Below are 26775 nucleotides of genomic sequence, written 5' to 3' on the forward strand. Positions count from 1 at the left end.
GAGAGAGAGAGAGAGAGAGAGAGAGAGAGAGAGAGAGAGAGAGAGAGAGAGAGAGAGAGAGAGAGAGAGAGAGAGAGAGAGAGAGAGAGAGAGAGAGAGAGAGGGAGAGAGAGAGAGAGATCCCACGGTTATTTCTTGCCCAGGTCGCAAGAGAGGCAACAACCGCCACTGAGAAAAAGGGAGATAGAGAGAAGAAGGAAAGGGTAGAGAGAGTGAACAAGAAGAAATAAAAATACACGAGTTTCAAAATCTAACTATTTACATAAAACATCACCAGCCCCTCTTGTATTTTTTCCGGCTTCGTATGCACTTTAGTTTAATAAAAAAAAGCTGATTTAACTTTTATTTTGACATTTTTATTGTTGGTTTAGCGTCCTATGCAAATAACTTCTTCTTCTTAAACTCATTTTCTTTCAAATTGAAATATGTCAGCTTTACATGTTTTTCCAAGTTTCCAACTAAATTGAAATGGCAAAAACAGGAAATTGAGAATATAAAACTGAAAATTAGGAAGGAATAGAAAAGTAAAAAGAGTCAGAAAAATCGATCATGTCAGGTATTAATATCAATGCAAAAAGAAATCATCCGTAGATGTACAAAACGTGCAAAAGTATATTGGAGTAAGAATATGAATGTTCTAGAGTCTAGAGTGGAATCATAATTTACGCTAATGATCTAATGGCCTGATTTTTTTTTTATTTTCTCGGTTGCAAGACTAGAATTCCTAAAGATCAATGCTCGTAATAAGGAAGTGTGAGTAAAGAACCCGTATGATTTTGTATAAACAAAAAAATAATTTACTTTTCATTTTGATTCCAAACCAAGGGCGCATCCAGGATTTTCATTCAAGGGAGGGGGTTAAGATACTACCTGTCTATTTCAGTTTTAGCTCAGCAGATTTAAGCGTCACTTCAAAAAAAGTTCGCACCCTTTCTCTAAGGAAGCGCTCTTTGGGGTTGTGTTCTGAGTCACAAACTCTTGCACTCAGTATAAAAACAAGTTATCAACAGGGACGGTGTCTTCAATAATTCTGACTGAGAAATATTTTTTTTCGCGTTGGCACAGCAAGGTATTTCAAGCTGATATGCTACTTTTGTAGAAGTCACGCTTTAGTTAAAACTTGATCTGTTATTAAATTGTGATCATTGTAAATAAATGAGCAATAAAAACATAAAAAACACATCAAAAATTTGTTAATATGCATTTTTATTACGTTTTTACGATTCGGACAAAAATTTGGACAGGACAGGGGGGGGGGTTCAAACCCCGTAGCCCTCTTCCTGGATACGACCTTGTTCCAAACATACAAAAACTATTAATCTTAAATTTACTATTAAGAATGGTCGTGCTTTTCTCAAAAAAGATAGTTAGAGATGCATGTTTTTATTTATTGTTTTTCCCCAAGAGCGATCACATCGAGCAAATGATAGTAGAATATCGGAATAGGGTTCATTCTAACGGCAATAGAAAGTTTCAGTGCCATTCTTAGGAAACGAAAGAGCTTGCGTCACAGCAAAATGGTGGCTTTTTATGTTTTCGGTACAGAACAACACTTTTGGCCTGGAAAGGACCGAGATACAATCGAGATAAACTTTGAGAGATTTAATTGATTAAAAGCTATCGATGACCTATTTATAAAGCCATACAACTTTAGAGGATATAATGCCGCACGGTGACGCATTCGTCTTTAAGTATAGCCTATATGCAATCCATGGAAAATAAACAGTTATTATAAAGAATTTGTGTTGATTTACCGAGGCTTTAATATTTTCCTAACAGAAGTGTGCAGTTGCCCACACAAAAAGGGGGTGACAGAATCTTTCTGTGGTGTAGGGTAACCTGAGCATCAAAAAGTGCATTTTTAAGCCCAAAATTTCTAACTTTCAGTGAGAGGTCTATCACATTTAATAAAGAGAGGGTAATTTACTCCCTAATCTCACTTTGTTTGAAGAATATACTTGGTCTACGACTACAATGCGGGCGCTGACAAATTTTCTCTTAGTATAAGCATTTGGAGTGCACTATAAAACGCTAAATTCATATGATTACCAGCATAGAAGTAGGAGCGGGGGAGGGTATGTGCACTTATATACAACATTTTCCTTTTAAAATTATACTGGAAATCGGGTTGAATTTCTTCATATTTATTTGAGATTAACGGTATTTGACATCTAACAGAAAAGTAAGATCTGTCGGAATCGACTGAAGGAAGTCGATACGTTCTAGAATGCCTTAGAAATAGTAATTTTTAACTTTATTATACTGCGATAAGTTATAGGCTATATAAACTACCTACGGATGGAATCGCATCCTTCCAAGCCTGGCTACGTGAGCATCAAAGCCCCTCCCACAGGAGGTTGTTGGGAGGCTCTGGTTAAAAGTCAGCTGAAGTTAGTGTCTATGATGCTTGTTCTATGTAAATCTAAAACATTGAATTATGTTCTAGCCTGCAAATGCATATCGGGACCAAAACTGAGTTTTCAATTTATGGAGTTTCCGCTACTGTGCTAAAATCAAAGACACATGCGAGAAGTGATTGAATGAACATGGATGCTAAAACTACGATTTGGGATTTAAGAAGGACAGAAAAAGAGGCAGTTAAATTTTTCAAGGATAAGGGAAAAATATTAGAAATATTTTGCTTTATTTGATTAGAAACTTCACTTCTCGCGTTATTCAGCATGCTCCATATTTAATATATGCTATGCTTTATCCCCACCCCACCCCCTAATATGCAAACATACAGCCCAATATTCTTCATAAACTTATATATTTTCACCCTATTTTGTTTTATTTCATTTGCATTAATCAAACTTCTCTTCTCGCGTGTGGCCTGTATTTTAGTACAGTACCGAGTTTCCAATTAGTTCCTTCAAAGATTGAGCTTATACTCCTTTACCAACTACCTGATGTGCATTTTGGAACGCCACATAGTTCCACCACACTTAGCACGTGCCATCTAGTGTATATGATGTCTGAGAGAGAGCGACCCCTCGTCAAAATCAGCCTGATTACTTAAGGAGGCTCTAGACGATCAATCGTTTTGATCAAAAGCTTCCATCAATCGATTGACTCAAGCATGATTGACCGTCTAAGAGCCTATGTGACGCTTGAGTCAAGCGTTGACGGTGATTGATAGAAAGTTAGAATGACTCAATCATTTTGACCAAAAGCAGTGTGTTAGATTAGCTTTGGTCAAGATTGAAGGGTTGATTGAAAGTTGATTAAAGCCCACGTCAATCGATTGACGGAAGCTTTTGATCAAAATGATTGACCGTCTAGGGTCTCCTTAGACGTTAAAAGTTAATGTATTGAAGCTAAAAATATGTTAAATATCATGATTGACTAAAAGCCTGCTTTTTAGTCATTAGTGAAATAACACCATCTAGATTTTATGTATTGTTTAATTTGATTCAAAATTCCCTACCGGCAATACTGATCTCCGTGTCATGACCCTTCACCCAGGAAGTGCAGTGAGGGGGGGGGATCTGGGGGAAAGCCATACTGTGCTTTCGCCCACCCTTTCTATTTACCTTCCCCAGATTTCTCCAGGTACCCATTTAGATCTGGGTCGACTCCGGCTGAGCTTACAGTTCGACCACTGACCCCATTTCCAAACCATATAACCGGCGAAACTAAGACTAGAACCCCTGTCCTCATGGACAAAGGATTTCAAGTCTAGCGTGCTAACCATTCGGATCAGTACTCGACTAAATTCTGATCCGTAGTTTAACATTAAAAAGAAAATAGGATGGTATTAAAAATATTGAGTTTGGTATCCCTACTCAAGCCATCTGCTAAATAAAAATCTCAAATCGTTTTCCTATGCATAAAAATGAAAGACATTAGCAAGAAAAGAAAATGAATAAAGCAAATATTATGGAAATAAGATAATTTCACACACTCCAGTACTCCGTGGTTTAAAACCACAATTCCTAGGGATTAGACCGTGACAAAGCTTTCCATACAGCGTAACCCTATATTCAAACAGCTCGCGTAGTTACGGAGAACCTGTGCCGTGCATTACCCCAGGGGTGAAACGACAGAGTCATTTCACATCAAGTAATTTAAAAAAGCAAAAAATTTAAATTTGAGAAACGCTGATGATTCTTTCAGTGACATAGCTAGAAGGGGGCAAGAAGGGACGGCATCCCCCGGGTACAGCCTCTGAGGGGGCTCTAAGTGTTTGGTTAATACTATGATCTTACCTGTATTTTGGTAATGACGGGGGAGGGAAGTATAAAAAACCAACATTGTCCTCGGACGCTGAAAACCCTAGCTACGCTTCTGGATTCTTCTCCCCCCCCTTTCAAAGCTATCTTCGTCAATAATTATTGTGTTATAGGCTTTGACAATAACTTGGCATATGGTATGCTGTTATAATGGCAAAGTGGCCTCGACTGATTGCATCACATCCTTGTCTCTCTTTAATTTCTTTTCAAAGACAAGAACTTCTTTTGCTTCACTTTATATTTCTTCCCTAGACAAGAACTTCTTTTGTCTCTCTTGATATTACTTCCATAGCCTTGTAACCGAATAGAATCTCTAAGAGTCAAAATTACCTTTGTAATAAGTTATTAGAAAAAACTAATAATTAGTATTAGCCTTTCTGTCAGCTCTATGTTCTTCATTGGATTTTTTTTTTCAACGCTTGAATTTTGTTGCTTAACACATTGAAATGAGATACGCATTCGTTATTCAGAACAGAGCGGTTTTCCGCGTATTCGTACTATGTATGGATATGAGATAGAGCCATCATAGACTACTTGCTCAAACGCTTGTGGAGGATGTTTTTTGTATGGATTGAAGTTGATAAACACAGCTACCATTTTCGATTGCAAGTCACGCTTTCTATCTGAAATTGTCTAAATGTGTTCCAACTTCGAGCAAGAAATTCCATTATTTGTCAGTTAACTTTGCGTAAGGGTATGAATACTAAACGCAAAAAAAATGGAAACATTGGGGAGGGGAAGGGGGGGGGGGGGGTGGTAGAATTTTTGAAAGAAAAAAATTCTTCATTTCTGAAGATTTCTATTTAGAAAGAAGAACTGCTGACACTCAAAACCGCCTTGTATGCAGGCTTGGTGTCCTAAAAAGCTTGACAATTTTCCTTCGAAAGAAAGAAAAAGTTTTTCTTTTCCATTTCCCCTTTCTTTGTTTCTTCCTTTTCCTCGAAGAAGGAAAAAGTTTTCCTTTGTTTTTTTTTTATGTTACGTCTCCAAACAAAAACAAAACGGATAGTAATTTGAATTCTTTAAGTCCATTGGAAAGTTTTCCTTTATTGATTCCAAACTTACAAAAAAAAACATTTTTTCCGGGTTTTAGATTCTTATACGGAATTCGAAATAAAGCCAGAACAGGTAAAACTCAAAGCAGGCAATTACCACTCAAACTAATCCATTTTTGCTTAAATGGAATAAAAAAACACCAGCGAAGCATACTTTTTCAAAAACTATTTTTCTTTTGAGCCCCCGAAACTCGATTAATACCCCTTACATTGAAAAACAAAAATGTGCTAGACCAGGTTGGGCTACAAAAAACTTTCTATTCGAACACAGACTAAGGGAAACCCCATATAAGTATTTCCTGGTCGGCTTTAAAGTTCCATGTAGACAAGGCCAGGAGCATCTTAATGAAGACAAAAATCTTGAAAATAAGACTGTATCGATTCGTGACGTCAGAGACTAAAAGGAATTTTTTTTTGCCTCTCCATTAGTCCCTCACCCGAGATTTCATATCTTGTGCTTGGTCAAATCTTTTTGAAATATGCTCTAGATCCACTTCGCTAAAAAGAAAGCTCGGTGGAAATATAACATCCTCGGAAGTTCAACCTGTGATATTTTAAATTTACTAACGATACAAAACTGAACTAATACTAACTCCCGGTCTTAAGACTTAACTATTCATGTATATTGTATATTTAATATTACAGAGTCTATTTTTGAAAACAAATCTAATATTAAAAAAGTAAAACAATAACTAATTGAGACTGAGTTTTACTTCAAAAAAGCAAACTTAATTTATAGAGAAAAAAATGGAAATACCTTTTTGCAGCATCGATTCGTGACGCCAAAAATGGACCGAATTTCAAATTTCTGATAAACTTGAAATTTATAGGTCATGTGGATATTAATAGGCAGATCATGTGGATAGGAGTAAAGAGAGACTCGGCTCAATAGTAACCGAAACTCTAAAAAACTAAATTTTGACATCAATAGATAAATCAAAAGAATGGACTTTCATGCTGATTCTGAATATATACTGTTCATTAAGTTTAGTGTTACCCATCAAAATTTAAAAGTAAACCCCAAAAGTCAAGGAATCTCAAGAAAATCACTCCATCAGATTCAGCTTATCAGAGAACCCTACTGTAGCGGTTTCAAGCTCCTATCTGCAATAATATGGAATTTTGTATTTTTTTGCCAGAAGAAATGTCACGGATGTGAGTTTATTTATGTTTTTTTTTCCCAGAAGTGATTGTATCGAACAAATGGTCCTAGAATACCGGGAAAGGGCTCATTCAAACGGAAATTAAAAGTTCTAGAGCTATTTTAAGTGACCAAAAAGATTGAAGGACAACTAGCCTCTCTCCCACGCCTCTTTTTCGCCCTAAGTCGTCCGATCAAAATTTTAAGATAGCCATTTTGTTCAGCATAGTTGAAAGACTCATTGAATATGCCTTTGGGGATAGCATGGCCCCCCATAGCCGCTGGGGAAAAGGCTATAAGCAATGATATTCACCGAATGTTCACGTATAGTATTTATTATTGGGAAGTATACAGACATTACCAGTATGGGAAATTTTATGCTGGGGGGATTTTTCATGGAGAGGGAAGTTTCTGGGGGGTTGATGTTCCGGGAGAAACTTTTGCACTAGGAGATTTTTTTTGTGGGGGAGGGCATTTTTCATGGAAGGGAAGCCGAATTTGCCGGCAATATTTTAGAAATTATCAGAAATTAAACAAAAGAAATACGTTTTTTCAACTGAAAGTAAGGAGCCACAGTAAAGCTTAAAACGAACAGAAGTTATTCCATATATAAAGGGGTTGTCCGCTTCCTCAATACCCCGTTCTGTACGCTAAAGTTTGGCTTTTCGTCCCAATTCTTTAAGGACGGCTCATGAAACACAAGGACAGTTTCACTACAATTAATTAGAGGCTTTTTTAAAAGTACTAAAAAACTTTAGCATAAAGAGCGAGGTATTGAAGAGGGAAAATCCCCTCATATACGAAATAATTTCTGTTCGTCTTAAGTTTTAATGTGGCTCTTTACTTTCAGTTGAAAAAAATACTATTTTTTAAATGTAATAAATCAAAAAAAAACTTTCATAAAAATAAGTTTTTCAAATAAATTTAATGTTAAGTTTAAACTTAAGATAAGCATATAAAAATACATTTAAAAATAAAAAAACAACACGACCAGAAATTACTATTAAAGAATAAATGAAACCCAAAACGAACAAAAATTAAATAAGGAATCAATGCAAACAAACATACAATAGATACTAATGTAAATAAATAAATAAATCTTAAAACGAGTGAAACTTAGATTGAATATGCAAATCAAGCTTGAAAAGAACAAAAATCACTACAAATAACAGTTTGGATATGACCTCCTTCTCTCACTGTAAAAGTCTAAATCCTACTGCGTCATTGGTGCTTTACTGAAAACTATATGCGTCTTGAACAATCTTGAATAACTTTCTGCTAACAACATCGATTCTCAAGGTAAAAGTTTGAATCAAACACATTTATGATATCGTTTGTCCTTACTAAAAAACTACTGCATTAAAAAAAAAATTATCTTGGGAAATTAAATATTTCATCAAAGACAGGTCAGCACTTATAAACGATCCATTTGAAATTATACTGAAAAATTTGATTATCAAGGTAAAAGTTTTAATAAAACAAAGTTAGGAGATCGAGTGTCCTTACTAAAAAACTACTGCATTAAAAAAAAAATTATAATGCGACATGAATTAGTTCATCAAAGACAGGTCAGCACTTATAAACGATACTTTTTAAATTCTACTAAAAACTTTGATGCTCAAGGTAAAATTTTTAATCAAACACATTTAGGATATCGAGTGTCCTTACTAAAAAAACTACTGCATTAAAAAAAAAAATTATAATTCGACATGAATTAGTTCATCAAAGACAGGTCATCACTTATAAATGATAAATTTGAAATTATAATGAAAACTTTGATGCTCAATGTAAAATTTTGAAACATACAAATTTAGGATATCTAGTGTCCTTACTAAAAAACTAATGCATTAAAAAAAAAATTATAATGAGACATGAATTAGTTAATCAAAGACAGGTCAGCACTTATAAACGATCCTTTTGAAATTCTACTAAAAACTTTGATGCTCAAGGTAAAAGTTTTAATCAAACACTTTTAGGATAACGAGTGTCCTTTCTGAAAAACTACTTCATTAAAAAAAAAATTATAATGCGACATGACTTACTTAATCAAAGACAGGTCAGCACTTATAAATGATCCTTTTGAAATTATAATAAAAACTTTGATTCTCAATGTAAAAGTTTTAAAAAAACACATTTATGATATCGAGTGTCATTACTAAAAAAACTACTGCATTAAAAAAAAAAAATTATAATGGGACATGAAATAGTTCATCAAAGACAGGTCAGCACTTATAAATGATCCATTTGAAATTATACTAAAAACTTTGATGCTCAAGGTAAAAGTTTTAATCAAACACATTTAGGATATCGTGTGTCCTTATTAAAAAACTACTGCATTAAAAAAAAATTATCATGCGACATGAATTAGTTCATCAAAGACAGGTCAGCACTTATAAACGATCCATTTGAAATTCTACTAAAAACTTTGATGCTCAAGGTAAAAGTTTGAATCAAACACTTTTAGTATAACTAGTGTCCTTTCTGAAAAACTACTGCATTAAAAAAAAAATTATCATGCGACATGACTTACTTCATCAAAGACAGGTCAGCACTTATAAACGATCCTTTTGAAATTCTACTAAAAACTTTGATGCTCAAGGTAAAAGTTTGAATCAAACACTTTTAGGATATCGAGTGTCCTTACTAAAAAACTACTGCATTGAAAAAAAAAATAAATTGATCAGACGACCTAAATTATTTCATCAGATATGCCAGCACTCATAAACGATCCTTTTGAAATTCTTCTAACAACATCGATTCTCAAGGTAATAGTTTGAATTAAATACTTTTAGGATATAGAGTGTCCTTACTGAAAAACTACTGCATTAAAAAATAAATTAAATTTATCATACAGGAAGGAACATAGTCGGCTAGAATCTATAAGTACATGCTCTGTAAAGGTGCCAAGGAACGTAATCTCCCCAAATAACACCATTATAAGTACTCTAAGACACCTCGCTCCCATCCCTCCAAAAACATTTTATTCAGAGATTTCTTGTTAAAAATTATCCAATCACTAATTAGAATCAATCATACTCCTATTATTCAAACATTAATTAATATCGTTCATAGAGTCCAATTTGCGAATTCCTTATCCCTGTTGCAAATGCAAATCAAACAATTCCGATTCTAAAAGCGTGTTTAATCTCGTTGCTTGGAAAGGTATCCACAAGTACATGTTCTGAAAAGGTGCCAAGGAACGTAATCTTCACAAATAACACCATTATAAGTACTCTAAGACACCTCGCTCCCATCCCTCCAAAAATATTTTATTCGGAGATTTCTTGTTAAAAAATTATCCAATCACTAATTATAATCCATCACACTCCTATTTTTCAAACATTAATTAATATCGTTCATAGAGTCCAATTTGCGAATTCCTTATCCCTTTTTGCAAATGTCAATCAAACAATTCCGATTGTAAAAGCGTGTTTAATCACGTTGCTTGGAAAGGTATCCATAAGTACATGCTCTGGAAATGTTTTCCTATAGCTTCACGCAAATAGCATGGTAATTCCTATACGTCCCGTAGAAATGGAAGGCCATGTGAGGGGGGTACTCACTCTCTTTGAAAAGGTGTAGAGCTTCTATAGAATAGAATAGGAAGGAACATAGCGCTATAGAATAGCATGGGAGGGAACATAAGCCCTTATAATAGCATGGGAGGGAACATGGTGCTATAGAATAGCATGGGAAGGAACATAGCGTGCTAGAATAGCATGGGAAGGAACATAAGCTCCTAGAATAACATAGGAAGGAACATAGCGTGCTAGAATATCATGGGAAGGAACATAGCGTGCTAGAAATGGAACATAGATCTCTACTTATGTTTGGGGGAATGATGGACGTGGGGGGGTCTAGATGCCCTTCAATCACTTTCGACTATTAAAAAGGGCACTAGCTCTTTGAATGTCTAATCGAATGAGCCTTTTTTCAAGTTTCTAAGGCAAACCTTCTATAAAAACCTTATATGCCCCCAGGGCATAATTTAAAACCCTTGCCCTGAGGGCTTTGGGGGAGTTTCCTCCTCAAAAATATAATTTCTATCTGGAAATCAACTACACTGAACAAAATGGCTATCTCAAAATTTTGATTGGACGTGTTTGGGGGAATGATGGGCGTGGGGGGGGGGCTAGTTACCCTACAATCACTTTCGACTATTAAAAAGGGCACTATCCCTTTGAATTTCCAATCGAATGAACCTGTTTTGAAGTTTCTACGACACCACCTTCTGTAAAAACTTTATATGCCCTAAGGGCATAACTTAGTACTATTGCCCCGAGGGCTGTGGAGGAGTTTCCTCTTCAAAAACATATTTTCTATCAGAAAATCAACTGCATTGAACAAAATGCCTATCTCGAAATTTTGATTGGATGTGTTTGGGGAAATGATGGGCGTGGGAAGGGGGGGGGGCTAGTTGCCCTCCAATCACTTTCGACTATTAAAAATGGAACTAGCCCTTTGAATTTCCAATCGAATGAGCCTATTTTGAAGTTTCTAACACAACGCCTTCTATAAAAAAACCTAATATGCCCCAGGGTACAACTTAAAACCCTTGCCCTGAGGGTTGTGGGGGAGTGTCCTCCTCAAAAATATATTTTCTATCTGGAAATCAACTACGCTGAACAAAATGGCTATCTCAAAAATTTGATTGGATGTGTTTGGGGGAATGATGGGCGTGGGGCAGGGGGGGGGGCCAGTTGCCCTCCAATCATTTTCGACTATTAAAAAGAACTCTCGATTTCCAATCAAATGAGCCCCCTTCAAAGTTTCTACGACGACCCCTTCCATATGAAGTGCCTCTGAAAGAAAAAAAAAAAAAATATTGGAGCCGTATGGCCTTTACTATAGGCAGCGCTACAGCGTTGCCTCTGATTTCACTGAAGACAAAATCATTTTGAAGTATGGCTTCAACTGACTGGGTATATACAGTGGCAAGACAAACTAAAGAGAAGAGAAAATTTTGGAAATTTTGTTTTGTATCGATTCGTGACACCAAAAAATCGACGAAACCTTGTTTTCTCAAATCGGCATGAAACTTAGGAGCTCAGGTAAATAGACTGAAACAAGGAGACCATGATGAGGACAATCCAATTTGGACGAAAAACTTGGATGTATCGATTCGTAGCGCAAATAACTGTATTTTACTTCAGTGATCAGCTAGAAATTTCAGGGCGGGGTAAACAGGACCAATGAAGCCTCCATTAAGAAAAAAATCCGGCCGTACTGATCTGTCACGTCTTTTTTTTTTTTTTTTTTTTTTTACAGAACATTGACCTGTATTTCCAAAAAAAGTTAAAATTAGAAAAAATATGGTGGACTAAGATACTTATTTATTAAAGGGTGTTTACAGGATAAGCGTCATAAGCGTTCAGTTTTAAAAGGAAGCCAATTACGCAGACTTTCAGTTCATCTAACACTTCGTGGTAACGAGCTGTAAGTAAGGAGCGACCCGGTTCAATAGTAACTGAAACTCTAAAAAGCGGAATTTTGACTACCAATAGATACATAAAAAGAATCAAATTTTTATGCTGATTTCAAATATATAAGTTTCATCAAGTTTAGTCTTACCGATTAAAAGTTACGCGCCTGAGAAAATTTGCCTTATTTTCCAAAAACACCTCCTAAAAGTCATGGAACCTTAATGAAAATCACACCGTCAGATTCAGCGTATCAGAGAACCCAATTGTAGAGGTTTCAAGCTCCTATCTGCAAAAATGTGGAATTTTGTATTTTTTGCCAGAAGAAAGATCACGGATGCGTGTTTATTTGTTTTTTTTTCCCAGGGGTGATCGTATCGACCCAGATATCCTAGAATATCGCGGGAGGGCTCATTCGAACAGAAATTGAAAGTCGTAGTGCCCTTTTTAAGTTACCAAAAAATGAGCAGCAACTAGGCCCCCTCCCACGCCCATTTTTTTCCCTAAGTCACCCGATCAAAATTTTGACACAGCCATTTTGTTCAGCATGGTCGAAAAATATAACAACTTTGTCTTTGAGGATTACTTAATTCCCCACAGTACCCGGTGGAAGGGCTGCAAATTCAGAACTTTGCCCAATGCTTACATACTGTGTAGGTTATTGGGAAGTATGCTGACGTTTTGAGGGATGATTTTTTCTGGTAGTGGGGGGGGTGGTATTGGATCGGGGGTTAGGTGGGAGGATCTTTCCATGAAGGAAGTCTTCATGGGGGAAGGGACATTGCTATAGAGGGGGCGCCGAATTTCCCAGCATTATTTAAAAACTATCAGAAATTAAATTAAAAAAAAACAAGTTTCAACTGAAAAAACTTTTCAACTGCAAACTTTTCAACATCAAAACCTAAAAACGAACAGAAACTATTACATATATGATTGGGTTCGCCCCCTAGTCAATGCCTCACTCTTGGCGCTAAGGTTTTTTTAGTACTTTCATAAGAGCTATTTATTCTAATTAACGGCCTTTGTGATTAAGAGGTCATTCTTAAAGAATTGGAAAAAAAATTCTGACTTTAGCGTATAGAATTTTAGCATACGAATATAGAAGTTCGTTACGTAAGTTAATTCGTAAGTTACGTATATTTATTACTAATAAAAACGTTCGTAAATAAAACTAACCAACTTTAGAGAAAGCCATTTAGGCAAAAAAAAGTAAAATTAATATGCAAATTTCGTTTTAATTATTCATGTTCGGTGAGCCAAAATCAAAACCTGCATTAATTTTAAAACGTTCAGAAATTAAATAACTGAAAGTAAGGAGCGGCATTAAAACTTAAAACGAACAGAAATTGTTCCGTATATGGAACGGGCTGTCCCCTCCTCAACGCCTCGCTCTTGACGCTAAAGTTTGACTCTTTCTCACAACTCTATTTTTTAAAACAGCGTTAAGAGCGAGGCGTTGAGGAGGGGACAGCCCGTTTCATATACGGAATAATTTCTGTTCGTTTTAAGTTTTAATGTTGCTCCTTACTTTCAGTTAAAAAAAAACTTGTTTTTTATTTGATATGAATAGAAGCCACCCAGATGACACTCAAGCAGTTCAGAGGAATCCAAAGGGAAAATAGTAGCCCTACTTTTATTTGCAGTAGCTCTTATTTCTAAACCTTGATTAACCCTATGATATTATGTAGTTTATGTGTTGTTTTTTATAGTATGACAAATAAAAAAAAAGCTCTAATCAAAATAAACAATTGTTTTCGTTATGGCACAAATCACGCTATAGCCTTTAGAAGGTTTAGAGGCAGGTAGTTCAAAAGTTATTTATGGTAATTTCTGTTCAATTTAAATTGAAAATATTATCGACTTTATTTATTTATATATTATTATTTATTTATTTATAATGTAATAAATATTATTTATATTGATATTTATTTATTTATATTGACTTTATTTATTTATAATTTATTCATTTATATTTATTTATATACTATTATGTATTAATATATAATATAATCAATATTATTTATATCGATGTTTGTTTATTTATATCGACTTTATTTATTCATACTTTATTTATTTATTATGTTTTAATATGGCTCTTTGTATATGTTATAAAAAAATCCACTTTGGAAGATCATTTAAGGAAAATAAAGAGATTTTAAAAATATCAGGAAGACCCCCCCCCCCATCTATTGTCAGAAAATTTGTGGCAAAACTGCAGTTGTTCACACTTTGGCTGCACGATGGACAAACACAAAAGAAATTGAAGAAGAGACATTTGATGTAATTGTCTGACTTCACCTATCAATACATAAGATACAGCAAAGTACCTCGAAACATTTACCTCAAAACTGTAACAAAAGTAGCAGCTGTGTTGCAACTTTGGACCACCGTAATGGCATACATGGACACAAAAAAGGGACCCCAAAGAGACCCCAAAGATGCAAAGACACATTCCCTCAAACAGGGTTTTAAGGTCAAGAAATAAGAAGTAAAAAAAAAAAAAAAATGTAGTTTGGAATCATTTATCAAATGAAACAACATAAAAATCAAGGCAAAATGGCTAAGGTAAAAACAAAAGAAAGTAAAACGCAAAAGTAGTTTAGAATCATTTATCAAACGAAGAAAAACGCAAACTAAGGCCTAATGGCCTTAATTTGCTTGTATGAAACAAAGATATATAAAAATTAAGGCCAAATGTCCAAGGCCAAAAAAGAAGAAGTAAAACACAAACATAGTTTGGAATCATCTAACAAACGAAAAAACAGAAATTAAGGCCAAACGGCCTTAATTTAAGTTTATCAAACGAAGACATAGACATTAAGGTCACATGGCCAAAAAAAGAAGTAAAACACAAAATAGTTTGGAATTATTTATAAAACGAAAAAATATAGAAGCTTGACTTTGAAGTTTGAGGTTTTTGGTCACCAAAGCCGTCCAATATAGCGACAAAAATGCTCCCTTGAACCGAAAAAAAAAAACGCCGATTAGTTACACAGAACGAACACTGAATGCCGATCGAGGGGATCGGGAACAATGCAGAAAGGGAGAACTCGTGATAGATGGAGAAGAGGGATCAGCCCTCCATGATCCAGAAGAAGGGAAAGGCTAAAGAATCATATTGCATAAACACTTGTTGTCAAATAATAATAATGCAACAGATGTGAAGCTGGCCTCTGATTGGTTCCGAGGTGCTTTGTGTTATTTCCCTTGGAACTAATCCTGATTGATTTTATATTAGTAGCAAATATTATAAAGGTCCAGCAACAACGTGCGACAAATCAATAACGTTTGAAATAATGTCATTTTTTAATCCGTGTGTGTGAGCATGTCGGCTACACAAAATCAAAATACAATAAGTGCATTCCACAGCTTCAAGTTGGACGCGATATTGTGTCACACTCAAAAATCAAAGAGAAATTAAAGAACTGATTAATTAAAGCAATTAGCAATTAATTAGCATCAATTAATAGATTAATTAGCAATTAAAGAATTCTAATGAGTACTATTTTTCCTTCTATTTTTTTGATGGTACTGATAAACAAGAATAGGGTCTGGGGGAACTTTATAATAATAGATCTAATGAAATTGTTTAGACGTATGGTTTGTGGTAAAAGTGTGATCTGGATTGGTTATCTTGTTTCTTTTTTATTATTTCAGCTCTTTTTGGCTACACCTTATTATAACATGGGCGTTCGACAGGAGTTATGATTTTTTTTTTTTGGTACATTAAATAAATCTCCATCTCAAAGGGCTTATCTGCTGTCAATTTTTCAAAAACGACTTCAAAAGCCACGAAAATTCCTCAACTAAAAATTTATTTAACGGTCACACTTCCTGAGACGATTTTAATCAGTGAGAGGCAGAAGAGACATGTCATATTTAGAATGCAAAATATTTCAGTGCCCAAATACTACTAGAAAATCTTTCTAAGCAGTGGCGGTGCTAATTATTTTGGAGACCTCTGCAATATCAATTTACGGGGTCCAAATGGCTATTACTTAAGACCGGAGATTTGCATTTATATCATTCGTTTAATTAAAATTACTACGTAGGTGTTTATATGGTCTCAAAGTACTTACCCTGATTTCAGGGTAATTACTCGCCATGCAGCATGAGATATCGTTCTGTACGGTATTCCATGCTGCAAGAAGTGGCGGAGCATTCACGTAGCCTTGCGCTTTTAGGCTATTTTTCTACAGAAAAGCGGTGACCCTGGTGGCACGGGGCCCTGTACGGCCGCACAGGTCACAAACGCCTAGCTCCGCCACTCACTCTAAGTACTATATTTTAAAATGTTTACAACATTTTCAGTTGCGCATCGTTGACTCAGCATATTTGTAAAATTCTAAAGCAAAAAATTTTTCATACCAAAATTCTTCTAAACCAAGTTTTCGCTTTTTATGTAAGATCACATAAATTTAAGATACGTCCTGTCATTCTAGGCACGAATATGCAACTTATAACAATATCGATTGGTCTCTTGACTTTTCTAATTCATAATGCAGCATGTATCTCATTCTCTATATAGCCTAGTAGCTTCAAACTACAGCTGAACAAAACTTATTTATTGGACTAATATTATAACTGGCTTTGATAAAAGACTACGGATAATTCCAATTAATAAAGATACCAGCTTACTTTTGTCCCAATGACGCAAAAAAGAAGAAGTGAACAACGAATGCAATTTAAATAGTGAAGATTATGAGAAAAAGGAGGGGCTTACAGGAAGTAATCCACATGGCAGCGCAGAACTGAAATATAGCCATTTGTGATACCAGCCAGTTTTCTTCGGTGAACATTATATATATATATATATATATATATATATATATATATATATATATATATATATATATATATATATATATATATATATATATATATATATTCCTGAAGTCGCTAGTTATTTGGATCGGGGATCAATGGCGTGCTTCTGTAAGCTCAGCCAGAGTCTTGCCAGCTCTTAACGGGTACTTAAGAGAAATCTAGGGAAGGCAAATAGGAAGGGTGTGCGAAAGCGTAGGATGGCTGGTCTCCAGCCCCCCCCCTCATTGCTCTTCCTGGCTGAAAGGCCACGAAACAGATATTAGAACCACCGGTAGGGACTGTAAGGTCAAATGCCGTATTTTTTTTTTACCATGATAGGGTGGTAAATGAGTTTTTAATTAAGAATTAATTAAATTTTTAAACTTAATTTTTAATTGAGTCTTTACGAAGTAAGAGATAAAATACTGAAGACTATTGATATAATTTTTGATAAAAGAAAAGTACTGATTTTAATAAAACTTTACAAACATTCAAAGTAATCACCCTGTCAAAGGTCACCGTCCATAATGTTATCGAATTTTCTCATGCGTTAATACTACTCTTTATAATATAATTTCCTAAATAAGTTACTAATAACATCATTTGTTACCCAATTCAAGTCCAAAGTCGAATGTTATCCCCTTTCTAATCATCCTTTCATCTATAGTGCAGCTAGGGATCAGGTCTATCAGCTAGGGATCTAGGGATCAGGCTCAGCTCGACCGCATCCCATGACTACTCAAGCATTGCTCCATTTCAATTTTATGGTTACTGACTTTCCAAGATACACACTATAATCGCATCAACGTATGGTGGCATTTCAGTAGTTTGATTTAGATTTTTTTTTCTTTCAATAGATCGTCCCTCATGTTCTTATTTATTATATTAAATATTATACAATTTTAGATGAAAAGTGGAAAACTATCCCCTTTCTAATCCCTTATTCAATTCGCTTCTCCATCGTGTTTTCTTCTTTTAAGTACCCCGTTGCATGAAATATCTTTATCTTTGGACGTCATTGCAAATATACAGGTGAACGAGTCAAGGGGGAGTTAGTGGTTGAAAACTTGGGAAAGGGAAAGGGGGACTTTTCTCCGCAGCCATCCATGAAACAAGGAGGGGGTTAACTTGCACTGAATCGAATAAGATCTAAAAGTTAAACAGACATTTTTCTCTTAACAACGAAAATGACACATTCATAGTGGGGGTACATTCTAGTGGTTATATTTTCGAGATATTGTTATATTTTTTTTCCTTACTTGATTTGTCCTGTTTTGTGTTTGGTACGAGGTCCTCCACGAGCTATGCTTGTTGGACCTCTAGCACCTTTGTCTATTTATGCAATTATTGAGTATTTGATAAATTGAACTGAATTGAATTGAATAGGGTGAGTAAAAGGAATATATCCATTTTTGTTTTCTTTGGAGGAGTGGGGGTACAACTTCAAAGAAGACAAGAAATATGCCCCTTATTGGAGATATAAAAAAACACATAAGATTTAGGGTACATGGGGCTTGAAGTTTCCCCCTCCCTCTGTACACGCACCTGAATCCTTAGATTAGAATTGTTCAATATATTTAGAAACTTTTTCTCACAGAATTCTAAATGTGTGTTTAAGCAATAGTAATTTTGACGGGAAGAATGGGTGGGTGGGGGTAGGGGGTGTTAGATGAAGCTGGTTACAATAGTTTTTGTATTCTCGAGTCTTCATTTCAGATTTGATTTTAATTTGTTATTTTATTAATTTTTCGTGGATGTTCATCAATGTAAATCATAGATATTCTTGACTAGTCCTTTTTTTCTTTGATAAGAACTGATTAGAACTTTATTCTTTTCAAGTAGCTAAAATTAAAGTAGCTGAAATTCCCCACGTGTTCTTAAGCCAAGGCCACACCCAGTGGGGGAGGAGAGGGTCACAGGGTTTGAACCCCCTCCCCCAAATATTTTCCCTACTCGTAAAAAACGTAACAATATTGCACATAAACAAATTTTTGATAGGTCTTTTAAAGTTTTATTGCGCCCACCCCCGAAAAAAATTATGCATGCGCCCATGATTTAAACTAAAGATGAAGGAATCTGCCATCAACTCACCAGCAGGACAAAATCGAGCTTCAGGTCCATCAAATTTTGCCAAGTTCCTCTTCACTTGAACCGTATCATCTTTCAAGGTCAAATGCGGAGGCTGGTCAGGCTCGTGATTCGTTCCAGTCAGTGCAACTGATGTCAAAAGGTCAAAGGTGATCTTACCATCAGGCTTGGAATATTCAATCGGAATACATTGCTTCGCGGGCTTCAGTTTTTTGTAATCTGGACCTATGAATGAAAAGCTTTTTATTAAGGGAACTTCTATGTTGGCACAAAAAAAAAAAAAAATCACAACAAAACTGAAACTCCATTTGAAAAGTAACATTTCAGCTACAAGAAATACTAATTTTCATACTGATTACTTTTTCAAAGTTACATAAAGGGGTCAAGTTTACCAAACTATTATTAGGAATTAATAAATTTCAAGTGTTTTCACATAAAACAAAACCAACAGCTTTTTAGTCTACTACTACTACTAACAACTCACCTCAGCACCAATGGGTCTACTTGTTACAAGACGTGGCCCCTAGATGCGGCAGATGTTCCCGCCCTCGATGTGTTTGATCACTGCTACCTAGGACACATTTTTAGTGTCTTTCCCATTGAATGGAGCCGATAACGCCTAAATTCAAATATATTGCCACCAAATACATGATGTTTGTGCAACAATCAAAAACGCTACCCAGCCTGGCGTGGTCATATTTGTCGAAGGTTAGATGGCGCTCTCGTCAAACGGACGTTGAACTGCAAACCTCCAATTCATTGGAAGAAGAAGCAGAGGCCTGACTCAATAGTGATTTGTGCTTATTGTATTTTCCCTCTTTTCTCTTCTTTCTCTTCTTCTACTCTATCATCAAAGCGATTTTTCATACAATGATGGGTAAAAAGAAATTGAATATACATTCATTACAAACTCTTGTAGCAAATAGGTCTTAACAAATTCTGACATGTTGAATGATAAAATATTTCGCGCGAATCAGAGAACATTTATCACATTGAATGAGAATCAAGCTCCAAACTCCGTCGTTTTGTTCTATCCATAAAATAAATCTATTCCGTTTCCAAGGTGAAGAGAAAATGAACTAATCTGATTTCATTTTCAGCTCGCGCTTACTGCTTCAAGGATCTATTAATATTTTATTTCTTTTTCAAAAACAGAAAGTAGCTACAGGTCTAATTAAACAAGGGAAAACCAGTTCTTGAATATGGATTCAAGTTTCCAATGCAGTTGTGTTCCGCTAAACAACTTCTACCGGGGGTTTCCATGGCAAATTGCTAGTAACGATTTAGACGTTTTCCATTTCATGTATATTAGCTAAACTCACAAGAAAAAAATGGCCAATTTACACCTTGTTACTATGCTGTTTATAGGACAGTTAGTGTCCATAATTAAGGGGCGCGGTTCATTTAGTGACTAAAAAGAATTGACATTGAATTACTCCCCACGTGTTTCGTATAAAGAAAGAGGTATTTTTTTTTTTGTCAAAAGAATCTTTATAATTGAGCAGGTTCTTACGTGGGACTTTGCTGCGAAAGAGACAGCAGAGATTGGATACTTTCGAAAGACATCCAAAAATACACTTTTCCTGTAATTTAGCACAAAGGAAAATGAAGAAAAAGTGTTAGGTCGAAAATTTTTGCTCTGTAGCGAAAGAGTAATCAGTATTTTGTCCCGGGGGCAAGAGATACCAGAACCGCCACTGGTCTCATTGCAGTTTACTTAATAGCTTTTTTTTTATGTTCAATTTTCTTTTTCTTACCTCTATTTTTTTTTTTAGCGCTGATGGAAGTTTGAGAGAAGGGAATCCAATTCACGCAAAAAATAAAAAAGAGCCAGGCCGCAAAAAGAAGAAGCAAGATTGAATTCAAAATTCGCTTTCAATTAATTCATGGATTGAACAATTCTTCAGTTAGTCACAGGCATAATAGAAGGAAATGACCCTTGCTAGAAATCCACAGCCCCTACCCCAAGAAAAATCTAATAAGTTTTTTTCACCACGCTAAAATTGTTAAGATTCCTACTTTCAAACCCAATTGATTTTAAGCCATGTTGTTTTTATTTTTCACCAAATAAACACATTTTTTCCCTCCAACTTAATTCAGAAGAAAAAAAAATGCATGTTTTCTATTCTCTGTTAGTTTTAAATCCTGTTAGACTACTGTTTCAACATGGCTAAAATAAAGGGTGTTACGTTTAATTTTTAAAAATTTCAAAATTTGAAATCCATGTTTTGAAACCATGGTTGGGTAAAATATGCGTAGTTTTTTTTAGTTCAATCAGAAAATCAATGTTTTATTTGTTTTCCTAAAATCAAAAGTGATTGAAGGGCACCCAGACCCACCCCCCGTGCCCTTTATTGCTAGCCGGTCCATCCTAACCAAGAGTCTAAGAAATGTACCTACGAGGATGACGTGACCCCAACAACCACATGGGTAAGGGTCGTAAATAATGAGTAGTATCCATACTATAGAAATGAAAAATACATGAAAAAATACATGGAATTTTACAAGAATATGCAGTGTCGTTTGACGTATGCATTGTAAAAAGCGACCAATCCTTTACCTACAAAGTGGCCAAGCATGTTTTGAAACTATAGTCAAGGCTGTATAAGATAATCAGACTGGCTTTTTGTTATTGACATGAATTGCACAAGAATGTGCAGCGTAGCTTCACGTGGACATTTAAAAAAAAATCTGGCAATCAATAAAGTGCTCAAACACGTTTTGAAACTATAGTCAAGGGTGTATAAGATAATCAGACTGGTTTTTTGTTATTGATATGAATTGCACAAGAATGTGCAGCATAGCTTCACGTGGACATTGCAAAAAACTTGGCAACCTATAAACTGGTCCAACATGATTTGAGAGTATGGTTTTTTTTTTTTGTTTTTTTTTGGCAATTGAAATTTTTTTCTGATAAAAAGTACCATTCATTGCGATCGTAGCTCTATGGTGTGGATGACTTGAAAATAAATTTTTTAACGAGAAATGTCTGAAAAGTGCAGGGATGCTTCAATCAGAATTGTTTGATTGACATTTGCAGAAAGGGATAAGGGATTCGGGAATTGGACTGTACGAACGATCTTATTTGAATAATAGGGAAAAAAACAGAGCTAGATAACATTCGCGAATTGGATCGTAAGAAGGTGGTGAAAAAAAGGGGTGGTCTTATGACTTGACCTAGCTTTACTTCTTCGATGGGTTCTGTATAATACACAAGTGGTGTTTGAACAGTGTTGTCAATTTAAAATAGAGTTTAACGTTATACTAAAAAGTTGATACTAAGAGAGATCTAGATGATAAGAAAAGAATTTTAATAACGGATAGCTTTACTTCTTCGATGTGTTCTGTATAATACACAAGTGGCGGGGTGATGGGAGCGGGGTGTCTTAGAGTACTTATAGTGCTGTACTGTGGGCCGAATTCCTAGCGGAAAACCCGTGTGGATGACTTGAAAATAAAATTTTTAACGAGAAATGGCTGAAAAGTGTTTTGGGGGAGATGGGTTGATTAACAGAAGGGTGTCTTAGAGTACTTATAGTGCCGTACTTTGGGCCGAATTCCTAGCGGAAAACCCGTGTGGATGACTTGAAAATAAAATTTTTAACGAGAAATAGCTGAAAAGTGTTTTGGGGGAGATGTGTTGATTTACAGAAGGGTGTCTTAGAGTACTTATAGTGCTGTACTGTGGGCCGAATTCCTAGCGGAAAACTGGAGTGGATGACTTGAAAATAAAATTTTTTAACAAGAAATCTCTAGAAAAATATTTTTGGGGGGATGAGTTGATTGGCAGAAGGGTGTCTTAGAGTACTTATAGTGCTGTACTGTGGGCCGAATTCCTAGCGGAAAACCCTGTGTGCATGACTTGAAATAAAAATTTTTAACGAGAAATGGCTGAAAAGTGTTTTGGGGGAGATGGGTTGATTGGCAGAAGGGTGTCTTAGAGTACTTATAGTGCTGTACTGTGAGCCGAATTCCTAGCGGAAAACCCGTGTGGATGACTTGAAAATAAAATTTTTAACGAGAAATGGCTGAAAAGTGTTTTGGGGGAGATGGGTTGATTGGCATAAGGGTGTCTTAGATTACTTACAGTGTTTTACTGTGGGCCGAGTTCCTAGCGAAAAACCAGAGTGGATGACTTGAAAAAAAAAATTTTTAACAAGAAATGTCTGTAAAATTATTTTTGGGGGGATGGGTTGATTGGCAGAAGGGTGTCTTAGAGTACTTATAGTGCTGTACTGTGGGCCGAGTTGCTAGCGAAAAACTCGTGTGGATGACTTGAAATAAAAATTTTTAACAAGAAATCTCTGAAAAAATATTTTTGGGGGGGTGGGTTGATGACAGAAGGATGTCTTAGAGTAGTTATAGTGCTGTACTGTGGGCTGAGTTGTTAGCGGAAAACCCATGTGGATGACTTGAAATAAAAAATTGTTAACAAGAAATCTCTGAAAAATTTTTTGGGGGGGGATGGGTTGATTGGCAGAAGGGTGTCTTAGAGTACTTATAGTGCTTTACTGTGGGCCGAGTTGCTAGCGAAAAACCTGAGTGGATGACTTGAAAATAAAAATTTTTAAACAGAAATCTGAAAAAATATTTTTGGGGGGGATGGGTTGATGACAGAAGGGTGTCTTAGAGTACTTATAGTGCTGTACTGTGGGCCGAGTTGCTAGCAGAAAACCCGTGTGGATGACTTGAAATAAAATTGTTAACAAGAAATCTCTGAAAAAATATTTTTTGGGGGGATGGGTTGATGGCAAAAGGGTGTCTTAGAGTACTTATAGTGTGATAGTGGGGGGTGAGTTGCTAGCGAAAAATCTGAACTAATAAGGGTTTTTGACCGTAAACTCTAGTTTTTTGTAAGAAAATTATGGATAATACAATTCGTTGGTTCATAGGTGAAACTTAGGTCCAGTTATGGATCGAAAAATATACTATTTCTGTAAAATCTGAGCTAATAAGGGTTTTTGACCATAAACTCTAGTTTCCTGTAAAAAAATTATGGAAAATTCAATTCCCTGGTTCAAATGTAAAGCTTAGGTCCATTTTGGATCGAAAAATAAAACTATTTCCGTAAAATCTATGCTAATAAGGGTTTTTGACCGTAAACTCTAGTTTTTTGTAAGAAAATTATGGAAAATACAATTCGTTGGTTCATAAGTGAAACTTACGTTAAGTTATGGATCTAAAAATAAACTGTTTCTGTAAAATCTGAACTAATAAGGGTTTTTGACCGTAAACTCTAGTTTTTTTTTGTAATAAAATTATGGAAAATACAATTCGTTGGTTCATAGGTGAAACTTAAGTCCAGTTATGGATCGAAAAATAAACTATTTCTGTAAAATCTGAACTAATAAGGGTTTTTGACCATAAAATCTAGTTTCCTGTAAAAAAATTATGGAAAATACAATTCTCTGGTTCAAATGTGAAACTTAAGTTCAGTTTTGGATCGAAAAATAAACTATTTCTGTAAAATCTGAGCTAATAAGGGTTTTTGAAAGTAAACTCTAGTTTTTTGCAAGAAAATTATGGAAAATACAATTCTTTGGTTCAAATGTAAGACTTAAGTCTATTTTTGTATTTAAAATAAAAATATTTCTCTAAAATCTGAGTTAATCAGGGTTTTTGACAGTAAACTCTATTTTTTTTCGAGAAAATTATGGAAAATACAATTCTCTGGTTCAAATGTGAAACTTAAGTCTATTTTTGGATCGAAAAATTAAACTATTTCCATAAAATCTGAGCTAATATGGGTTTTTTGACCGTAAACTATAGTTTCTTGTAAGAAAATTATGTAAAATACAATTCTCTAGTTCAAATGTGAAACTTAAGTCCAGTTTTGGATACTCATAATGATGAGGACTGATGGTTCTAATTCAATATTTTTTTCATAAAAACAAACTATTTTTTTTTTAAACTTCGAAATTATTCAACTTTTTTTTGTACGTATCTTAAAATGACAAAATATGCTTACGGCTCTAACAATTGTACTCTATGATTGGTCAGAGGCACGATGTGGCTTTCCCACTGGTATTCTATGGCCGGTTATCGGCACTACTTAGTTTATTGCATGTATTAGATCAGTATTTTTTACACAGTGGAACGATAAACACATAAGTCATATCTTTAAAAAAAAAGTGAAGATGGAGCATTTTAATAAAGTGTGTTCACATGAAAATGTTATTGTAGCATTGAATGCCAACAGGGAGAAGTATTTAAACTATGAAACAAGTACAAGTGGTAGCACTATTGGAAATGTATGCATGCATTGTCATGACAGTAAGGAATTAAATTTCTTTGGAATACCGAAAAGATTCCATTGTACAAATGGTGGATATGCGAGATTGAGATCTCCGGAGACGATTGCACTCAAAGAGAATGCCAACATAAAGATAATCGTTGATGATAGAGGAAAACTACTTGCTACTGTTGCAGGTAACACATTACCTACTGATACATCCAATCGTCATCTTTTAGGTATTAGCATTCAACGAAAGGTCAATAAAAGAAAGGCCTACTCTTCTACTAATATCGTAAACCAAATATTGTCTACGTGCCGAAACTGTTACCTGTGTAAAAATAATGTGATAATAGACACTGAAATTGCCAAAAAAATAAAAAGGGCAATGTCAGAAAATATCACTATGGAATATCAAGATGAATCGATGAAAAACAAAGTTCCAGCAAACGTTACTACCATTAATCAAACACTCGATGAATGAAATAATACCAAAGATGAAACGCATATTGAACCTGTCGGCGACACACCAGTAAATATTGTGTATGACTCAAAATGGAATAATGATTATTCTACCGATTACGAGTTAAGAGAAGACAATAGCTACAATATCAAGAGAGAACATGGTAAACTATTTTATGGAACGGATTCAAAATGTCCAAAGTTAATCATTGATATTAATAATGTATCATAATATATTTTTCTATTAATATTCTACATGGCATTATTTCATTAAAAATATATTATGCACTACATTGTTATGTGTTCATTATTTTTAGAGCAAGCTAGCATATCAAACATTTAGAATGTCTATTAAAACATCGGAGATGTAAGAAAAGGAATTTGCATACATTTATTGTCAGACACATGGGATAACATTGACAAAATCTAGGTATCAGAATGAATAAATTCTTTATCAACATCCGTTGTTGGATATGACATTATCTCATTATGAAAAAATTGTAAGTAAGTAAGTAAGTAAGTACGTAAGTAACAAACTCTTTCTTCAATTCACCTCTTGGATACACAATACAGAAATTTAATTTAGGAAATTATGAAAAAAGAAAGAAAAAAGAACAAATTCTTTATTAACATTCGTTATCTATTGAACTCGCTTCCTAGACAGACAATACAGCAATTTCACAAAATCTAAGTATAAGTGATTAAATTCTGAATCAACATCCATGTCTCGGATACATAGGAAAAAGTTGACAAAATCTAAGTGTTAGAGTGAATAAATTTTATTTATCAACATCTTTTGTCAGATACATCGAATAAAATTGACAGAATCTAAGTGTCAGAGTGAATAATTTTTTTCTTTATCAGCATCCTTTGTCAGATACATCAAATAAAATTGACAAAATCTAAGTTTCAGAATGAATAAATGCTTTAACAATATCCTTTGTCAGATACATCAAATGAGACACAATACAGACATTTAATTCAACAAATTATAAAAAAAATTGCAAGTAAGTAACAATCTCTTTCTTGAAGTCACCTCTTGTATACACAATGGAGAAATTTCATTCTCCATTTCATTCACCACACCCCGGCCCGCGGGGCGCAGACCGGGGAGCGGAGGGGGGCATTAAATAGTGGAATTTGTGAGGAAATTAATCTACCTTGCACACACACACAGAGACATTGTTACTTACTTACAATTTTTTCATAATTTCTTGAATGAAATTTCTCCATTGTGTATACAAGAGGTGACTTCAAGAAAGAGTTTGTTACTTACTTGCAATTTTTTTTATAATTTCTTGAATTAAATATCTGTATTGTGTCTTATTTGATGTATCTG

At 34.8% G+C, this 26775-nt stretch overlaps 1 protein-coding gene across 1 annotated transcript in view; it reads right to left on the reverse strand.

Moving 5' to 3' along the window:
• The window catches only part of Etf-QO (electron transfer flavoprotein-ubiquinone oxidoreductase), a 251665-nt gene that overhangs the window by 60784 nt on the left and 164106 nt on the right, over nucleotides 1–26775 (reverse strand). The window contains exon 9 of the mRNA XM_089105375.1: nucleotides 18746–18967. Within this exon, the coding sequence (XP_088961501.1) occupies nucleotides 18746–18967 (222 nt within the window). The remainder of the gene's footprint in view (nucleotides 1–18745; nucleotides 18968–26775) is intronic.

This window comes from Artemia sp. Qi Xiang Cuo, chromosome 19 (genome assembly GCF_049724085.1).
Source record: "Artemia sp. Qi Xiang Cuo chromosome 19, ASM4972408v1, whole genome shotgun sequence".
NCBI lineage: Eukaryota > Metazoa > Arthropoda > Branchiopoda > Anostraca > Artemiidae > Artemia > Artemia sp. Qi Xiang Cuo.